Here is a 9,407-nt window from a genome sequence, read left to right on the forward strand (position 1 = left end):
CTTTATTCTAAACTCAGGATAGTGACAGTTGAAACATAATCTTTGGATTGATAGCGAAAGTATTTGCTGTTTTGCTCTGCTGGAGGTTTCTCAGTGTCTTCTGCTTCATCTGAGGGACAGAGACATTAGACGTTCAGTTCAGTGTGCACGTATGAACGCAGGCAGAACAGAAAGATGTTACGCAACTAACGACACACAGTGACGAATCATTTACAGACCAGAAAAACAGATAACACTGTCACTCACCCTCGACTCCTCACCGCATGAACGGGTACGAGGAACTGCGGTAAAGACGTGAGAGAGAATGACATGCACGGTTTCTGTAGACTTTATTTATTTATTTATATTATTGGTTATTTACTCACCTTTTAGTTTCGCTGCGAGCTTCAGCAAATTTGTGTCTGATCATAAAACTTGCCAGAGCATCTGCCACCTGAAAAAGGCGCCAAATCAAATATTACATTAAAACAGTGATCAACATGAATAACAAAATCAAATCATCTGTGCGTAATTAATATTTATAATTTAGAATTAGCTTTAGAATTAGTGCAGTCGGTGTTCAAAATCTGCATTTGATTAAAAATACAGTAAAAAATTAAATAATATTACAATTTTAAACAGCAGTTTTCTATGTGAATATATAGTTTATTTCTGTAATCAAAGCTGAATTATCAACATCATTACAAACTTTTCTTTTCAGGGTCCTTTAATGAATAAAAAGTTTTAAAAACATGATTTATTTGAAATAGAATCATCACTGTCACTTTTGATCAATTTAATGCATCGTTGCTGAATGAAAGTAATTATTCTTAAGGAAAAAAATAGTGTACATATGATATATAGACTTACTTTATCTGGGATGTCCTCATGCACTGCGTGTCCACATGGGGGCAGCACCTGCATCATGAATTTGCCTACAGAAGCCATAGAAATAGAGTAAATGGATAGAATAGCAGACAGTCTCTCTGAATTTAGAGTAGCCGTTAATATTATTGCCATTATTTAGGTGTAAATCAGTGTTAGACTTTTCTCAGTGCTGGTCAGGTCGACCACAGCCGTTTGTGATTACTGGATGGCATTTGTAAAATAAATGGATTTCAATGCTTCTGCCAGATTTAAACGACTGAATGATTGTTACAGTATTGACCCGTCACAGACTCACCCTGCATCTGTCCAATGGTCAGATCTCTGTCCAGTCGATCAATGCCTGAATACAGGGCACATTTCACATTAAACTCCGACACAACTGAGCGTTTTAATGTATACGTGAACATAAATGATTCTCTCTAGAGACTCACATCAGCATCTTTGATTTTGACAATATTTTCAAAGATTTGTATTATTTAGACTGTTCCTTAGAGAATAACTAGTTATTATACTGCTATGTCTATTGCATGTGGTTCAGATGAGTGATTTGATTGGTCAGTGTCTCTTGCCTGCCAACAGTAGGAGTTTTGGGACGTTGCAGGACAGGAAGTGGTTCGATATCCCTCTAAACCAGCCGTCCCAGTATTTTTCGGCTTTAGACAGATCAATTTTCCAGCTGTACACACTGCAAGGCTGAAACACACACACACTCATGCACGTTGATTACACTCAGTTGTTTATCATGTTTGTTCAGTTGCTCATGGATGGGTCAAAGGTTAGGGAAGGTTAAATATAAGGCCAGTTTCTGCCACATAAGAAAAAATGCATCTTTTGGTAAATCAAAATTATGAGATTCAAAATGGAAAATTAGGACTTTTTTTATCTATTAAATATGAAATGACAAATGAAACAACTTGTGTCATAACTGACTATTATTATGATGTTTGTCATAATTATGACTTAAAAATTGTAAAGTCATTATTATGTGACAAGTTGAATTTTTTTGTCAAATTCAAAATGTATCTAATGACTTAAAACTGAAAATTATGACACAAAATCATTTAATTTTTAAGTCATTAGGATAAAAAGTTGAGTCATGATAAAGTCATGAGAATTTGTCAATTTGTGACTTTTAATATCATGACTTGAAATTGAAAATTATGACATTAGGTCAGCAAAATTGAGATATAAAGTTGAAATTGACATACTAAGTCAATTATGAGATGAAAAAAGTCTCAATGATCTCATAATCTCATAATGACTTAAAATGGGAAATTATGATAATTCATAACTATGAGATAAAAAGTCATTGAAAAAAGTTATGAGAATTTTGTCGATTTTGACTTTTTATAATAATGATGTAGTTTGTCATAATGACCTAAAAATAGAAAATATGACTTGCTAAGTTATAATTATGAGATAAAAAGTCATATTTTATGAAATAATTGATCAATTTTTACATAATTTTTCCATAGTAAGTAGTTTAAATTTTAAAAAGTCATAAGATTATAAGATTAAAAGTTGAAATCATTTAATACCAAGTCATAATGATGAGATAAAACATCAATTATGATATAAAACATTGAAATTATGACATGAAGTTAAAATTAGAAGATAAAAAGTGAGAAATAATGAGATAAAAATGAGAAATCATGAAATTTATAGTTATTACGTAGTATGTTGACTTGATTTTTTTCATATGTGGTGGAAATGGGCTTTCCATCTGCATTAATTTGCATAATGCAATGTGGAAGTATTATTTATAAGGGAACTAAAAAGTATGTAGGCATGGCACAGTGATGCTGTCAGATATTAATACCATGTTAATTTGATTTTATATTAATATACCATGGTGTTTACATGCTGCTTCAAAGAATACCACAGAAATATCACGGCACAAATCTAAAATGCTCAAAGCGTGTGTGTTGAGAGAGCCTCACCTCTGCGGATGTGCTGCTCTCGGCTTTATCCGTGACGTAGTTCAGGTCGTAAAACTCCTCGTGACCCTCGGCCACGCTCTCAGTCGCCGGACTCACCGGCTCGGCCGCGTCTCCGTCTTCCACCTCACACCTGACACACAGAGACCGATTCAGAGAGCTCAAACCACTTACTTTGAGAAGAGAACGCAAACCGTGTGTGACCAGATGTTACCGTCTCACTTGTCCCACCATTGACACTTTAGCAGACTCCAGGTTTCTGATCTGCCCGCTTTTTACACTGCAAAAAGAATTGTTAGAGAAAACAATGTCTGAATATGTAGAATCAATGTTTCTTGATCATCAAATCATCATATTAGAATGATCATGTGACACTGAAGACTGGAGTAATGATGCTGAAAATTCAGCTTTGATCACAGGAATAAATTACACTTTACTATATATTCACATAGAAAACAGTGATTTTAAATTGTAAAAATATTTCACAATTTTTACTGTATTTTTGATCACATAAATGCTGCCTTGGTGAGCAGAAATGTAAAAAAATCTGACAGACCATGCTGTGATTTTACTAAATAGGACATGTTCAGGCTTGAACAACATTCACATCAACATTTTAGTGTTAGTTAATGCTTTGGTTTAGAGTTAGCAGGGTAGGGATTTAGGTGTCTGTGTCTAGACCAAGAGCATGACGTCTTATAATCGTCACTCCTTAAAAAAAGTGAATATTTTGTGATGGTTTGTTCAGCAGGAAGTTTAAGGATCTGGATTAAATGGACCTGGACTAAATTTCTCCACAAATATAAGTTCTGCCATGTGTCTACGCTGTAGTCATGTGTGTGTTTTCAGCACAGCAGATGAGAGTCTTTTTAACAATAAGCGATATCTGGACTTTGACCTCCATTCAATGGCGTGATCGATGGATTTGAAGGATTTGGGTCGTCCTCTCAGGAAGTTCTGCATGCTGTGCAAGACGTCCATCGCACTGCCTGCGTAAGAGAACGCAAACCACACGATCAATAATGCCACACAGATCTCTGACCTAAATATGAGCTAAATCCTTGATATAAATAATCTTGATATAAATAATAGAAATAAGAGCGGACCCAGCACTGAGCCCTGTGGAACACCGTGAGGAACTGAGAACGGGCTCTGATTGAGCTTTCTGGATCTGGACAAACTGTTTTTACATGAAAACCATTGAAGCGCATTATCAGCTACTCCAATTCAAGATGATCAATCTAATAATACTGAATGATTAATAATGGCAAAGGCAACACTAATATCTGAAAGAATAAAAATAGACAGAAGGCCAGAGTCTGCTGCATGCAGAAGAGAATTTCTGATTTTAACAAGAGCTGTTTCAGTACTATAATAGCACAGTACTAATGAAAATTTACCCTGGTGTGCATAGCTTTTGCAAACATAGGCACTAAAGGTCTTATTAAAATACAGCTACAGTAGTTTGGTGTTATTCACCACTAAAACAATTCAAAAATGTAACATTAAATAAAAATACATTTTTAATACTCATTAATATTTATTTTTATTTATATAGTATATTTCTTATTTATTTATATATTTATTTATTTAATATATCTTTATTATTATTATTATAACAGTGATCCTGCCTTGTTTTGCCCAAAATTTTGACCAGCATAGGAAATCCCCGAATTAATTGTGACGAGTTTTGTCTTATAATGTAACTATTTGTGTCAAGTTTTTTCATTTTAATACTAAATCATATATATACAGTGGGTACGGAAAGTATTCAGACCCCCTTAAATTTTTCACTCTTTGTTATATTGCAGCCATTTGCTAAAATCATTTGTTCATTTTTTTTCCTCATTAATGTGCACACAGCACCCAATATTGACAGAAAAACACAGAATTGTTGACATTTTTGCAGATTTATTAAAAAAGAAAAACTGAAATATCACATGGTCTAAGTATTCAAACCCTTTGCTGTGACACTCATATATTTAACTCAGGTGCTGTCCATTTCTTCTGATCATCCTTGAGATGGTTCTACACCTTCATTTGAGTCCAGCTGTGTTTGATTATACTGATTGGACTTGATTAGGAAAGCCACACACCTGTCTATATAAGACCTTACAGCTCACAGTGCATGTCAGAGCAAATGAGAATCATGAGGTCAAAGGAACTGCCTGAAGAGCTCAGAGACAGAATTGTGGCAAGGCACAGATCTGGCCAAGGTTACAAAAACATTTCTGCTGCACTTAAGGTTCCTAAGAACACAGTGGCCTCCATAATCCTTAAATGGAAGACGTTTGGGATGACCAGAACCCTTCCTAGAGCTGGCCGTCCGGCCAAACTGAGCTATCAGGGGAGAAGAGCCTTGGTGAGAGAGGTAAAGAAGAACCCAAAGATCACTGTGGCTGAGCTCCAGAGATGCAGTCGGGAGATGGGAGAAAGTTGTAGAAAGTCAACCATCACCAGTCGGGGCTTTATGGCAGAGTAGCCTGATGGAAGCCTCTCCTCAGTGCAAGACACATGAAAGCCTGCATGGAGTTGGCTAAAAAAACACCTGAAGAACTCCAAGATGGTGTCTTGTCCTTCATTTGTCTTGCAAGGCTCTTCTACCCCGATAGCTCAGTTTGGTCGGACGGCCAGCTCTAGGAAGGGTTCTGGTTGTCCCAAACGTCTTCCATTTAAGGATTATGGAGGCCACTGTGTTCTTAGGAGCCTTAAGTGCAGCAGAAATGTTTTTGTAACCTTGGCCAGATCTGTGCCTTGCCACAATTCTGTCTCTGAGCTTTTCAGGCAGTTCCTTTGACCTCATGATTCTCATTTGCTCCGACATGCACTGTGAGCTGTAAGGTCTTATATAGACAGGTGTGTGGCTTTCCTAATCAAGTCCAATCAGTATAATCAAACACAGCTGGACTCAAATGAAGGTGTAGAACCATCTCAAGGATGATCAGAAGAAATGGACAGCACCGGAGTTAAATATATGAGTGTCACAGCAAAGGGTCTGAATACTTAGGACCATGTGATATTTCAGTTTTTCTTTTTTAATAAATCTGCAAAAATGTCAACAATTCTGTGTTTTTCTGTCAATATTGGGTGCTGTGTGTACATTAATGAGGAAAAAAAATGAACTTAAATGATTTTAGCAAATGGCTGCAATATAACAAAGAGTGACAAATTTAAGGGGGTCTGAATACTTTCCGTACCCACTGTATATATGTATGTATGTATGTATGTATGTATGTATGTATATATATATATATATATATATATATATATATATATATATATATATATATATATATATATATATATATATATATATATATATATATATATATAATAAAATTATAAAATTAATAAAAATTATATGTATATATACATTTTTTATATATACATTTTTTTAAATTTTTATTAATTTTATAATTTCATTTAATATAAACTTGTATATTTGTCTATTGATTTATTATTTTCCAGTAATAACAGTAACTATATAATATAATATCATATATAAAACTTATATATAAAAAGTATTTTGGCAGAAGCTGATTACTATGGTAAGATATTGTACATGGGAAAGCTAAAGTCTGTACAAATGTAATAAAAAAGAGTCAAAAATGCAGGAGGAATCTTGACTGATGGTTGTTCATATGAACAGATTCTCCAGTGATATTCACCCTCCACCACGTCGATGGCCACCAGCCCGACCACAGAGGGCAGCAGAGTTCCACTGGCCGCGTGCACCGCGATGGCTCCACCCACATTGTGACCCACCAGGATAATAGGGGGCGGGATCTCTCCGTATGTAGCTCGCACCACATTGGCTACATCTCTGTGAGTGAGGGATGGGATTGGTTAGAATTTACACAAGATTTAAATACTACAGCCTCTTAATAATATCTGTGTGTGTGTCTGTGTGTTACCTGGACATGGTTTGCGTGGAAAGGTCGTCCGCGTGCTTGACTTGTGTTGCACCTGTTTGTGATGATATTACTCAGATCAGTGCACATGAATACTAACATTAACCCAAAGCTAGAACTATGACCTCACCGTGACCCCTGAGATCCATGGCCAGAACCCGACAAGTGACCCGACTGGTCATCGCTGCCTGTCGAGAGAAACTTCACTTCATGTTATCGTGATTTAGGCTGCTCTAAACCAACATATAGTTTACATGATAAGTGTGTGTGTGTGTGTGTGTGTGTGTGTGTGTGTACCGTAAACACTGCCCAGGACAGGGCCGAATGTCCTCCTCCGTGAAGCAGAACCAGCAGTGGACCGTCCTGACCGCTCTTATACACACGAAACACGTACACACACCTCAGTCAAGGAATAATAATCATACACACATCTGTCATTATACACACACACTGACGGCTCCTGTCATATCAAACACTCAAGGTTGAAGTGAAGGATATATCCTTAGTTTCTCCTGACCCGATAACCACATCATCCATCATTTCGAAGTATTCGCTCCAGGACACGGGTGAGTAATCTCTCTTAGTGCTCACGCCATGACTGAAACACAGACAGGAGGTTTGAGAGAAATATTCACCTCTCTGCTGACATGACAGATCCATTTCAGTCCGAGACGGTTTCCAGTCAAATCAAGACAATGAGTCTCAATACATGATAATACTGAACTCTTAGTGTGAATAGTGTGAGGTTTTGCTGTTCTTTTGAACTTTCTGGTCATCGAAGAATCCTGAAAACAAATTTTCCCACATAAAAATGAGCAGCACAACTGTTTCTTGTTCAGAAATGTTTCTTGAGCAGCAAATCATCATATTAGAATGATTTCTGAAGGATCATGTGACACTGAAAATTCAGCTTTGATCACAGGAATAAATTACACTTTACTGTATATTCACATAGAAAACAGCTCTTTACATTCTAATAATATTTCACAATTTTTACTGTATTTTTGATCAAATAAATGTAAAATGTCTTTTTTTAAAAACATAATTTTGAGCAGCAGTGTAAGTCAAGCATCACTATTATTGAAGTATAAAGTTCTTCAAATTCTTCAAATCATATGAATGTTACTTTATTAATCAATTAGGCTTATAATGCTAATGAACGATTAAAGCAACTGTCTATCCAATCCGAAAGCTTTAATCAACAGGATCACGTGAAACTCCAGCGGTTCAGATGGTGTCGCTTTTTCAGCTTTGGTTTGATTTTAAAATAGTTCTTTGAGGGTTTTTAAGCATTTAGCACAAGTATTAAACCCTTGCTGATCCAAGCTGCTTATTTCTATCTTTAGCTAGAGTCAAAAGAAATGATGTCAGATGCTTGTCTGAAAAGAAAACAAACACACATGAGTTAGTATTTGCTGTGAAGTAGGAGTATAGAGCTAAAAAAAGGACATTCTATTAATAAACACATTGAATATTTGATAATAAATTAGATATATTTTTCGTATTACATTCTATTGGAATAAGATATTGAATATTCAGTATTAAATAAGTGACTTTAAGACTGCTTTATCAAAGAACTGAGTTCACGAAAATTGTCCAAATACACCTTGTATTTTAATTTTTAGCATATTTGTGTTATAATTTCCTAACAAATATCTTTTGGTCTAATGTTTTGTATTAAAAAAATATTTTTGCTCTTTTTTTCCAAAATGACTCTTGCATTTTATCATTCCTGGTCATGAAGAGCCACTTTCCTGCAGAGTAAATTAAACGCACTTGAATCAACTTGATTTTTTTGTTTTTTTGGGGGGTTAATTGTACATTTTAACCAGGTGGGTTGGAACTAAACTCTGCAGGAACATTTTTAAGTGTGACTTAAATATAGTTTTGGGTCACTGTAGCAGTTTGAAGGTAAAGCAGGTGAATCTTACTTCTCTGTGTCGAAGCTTTCCTCCCACATGCTGTCGGTGGCTGTGGCGTCCGTGTCGACGGAAGGGTCCGAGCTCAGGTGCGAGGAGCGACTCTCAGCGGACGGACGCTCGGAGGCCATGAGAGAGACTGATGGACGGATAGAGAGAGACAGAGTGAACACATGAACAAATTCACAGAGCTAAAGAGGACTGCGGCTCAACACTCGAACAAAGAGCACACAGATGGAGCGGACAGCTGCCTCAGAGCCGCGCTGTGATTGGACCAGAGCACTCACAGTCAGGTGTTTTTGTGCCATAGATTGTGTTTGATGTATCTAATGATTCTCCTAAACTGTAGTTTAAAAGATTTGATGCATAACAAATAGAAACTTCTGCTTTTCAGATGTTTCTCCAAACTGTGCATCAAAAGTCACTGATCTTAAACATTCTTCCAGGATCATTTGATCTGCTCTTATGACTATTATATTGAAGGACTATATTGAACTATTGACTCATTTGTGTCTGTTTTTATTTGAGAGAATCAATGCAAAAAAAAAAAAAAAACTGAAAATAAATAATACTTACAGATGACTACAATGTGCCAAATATAATGCTAAATATAGCTGCAAGCAGCAATTACGGGGTCAAGCCGAATAAGGACAGAAAAGGATCTGTGATCATGATGTTAGGATAAAGCTGTTTAAATGACCTCAGTTAAAGCACTTATAACATAATAACATGGTTTATAGCTTCTGAGCAGTCATGCCTATGATGACATGAAG

At 36.0% G+C, this 9,407-nt stretch overlaps 1 protein-coding gene across 1 annotated transcript; it reads right to left on the reverse strand.

Annotated features, from left to right (window-relative positions):
- Positions 1 to 47: 47 nt before the first annotated feature.
- LOC137009013 (protein phosphatase methylesterase 1-like) lies at positions 48 to 8,853 on the reverse strand. Its single transcript, XM_067370871.1, has 15 exons — positions 8,647 to 8,853; positions 7,214 to 7,313; positions 7,013 to 7,105; positions 6,846 to 6,903; positions 6,719 to 6,770; positions 6,473 to 6,627; positions 3,703 to 3,793; positions 3,019 to 3,084; positions 2,808 to 2,937; positions 1,437 to 1,560; positions 1,163 to 1,207; positions 850 to 914; positions 366 to 433; positions 247 to 281; positions 48 to 109 (listed from the first exon to the last, which is right to left on the reverse strand). The coding sequence occupies exons 1-14, from the start codon at positions 8,763 to 8,765 to the stop codon at positions 257 to 259; spliced, it is 1,191 nt and encodes a 396-aa protein (XP_067226972.1). The 5' UTR covers positions 8,766 to 8,853; the 3' UTR covers positions 48 to 109; positions 247 to 256.
- Positions 8,854 to 9,407: the final 554 nt, after the last annotated feature.

Source organism: Chanodichthys erythropterus, chromosome 20, assembly GCF_024489055.1.
Source record: "Chanodichthys erythropterus isolate Z2021 chromosome 20, ASM2448905v1, whole genome shotgun sequence".
In the NCBI taxonomy this organism is placed as follows: Eukaryota; Metazoa; Chordata; class Actinopteri; order Cypriniformes; family Xenocyprididae; genus Chanodichthys; species Chanodichthys erythropterus.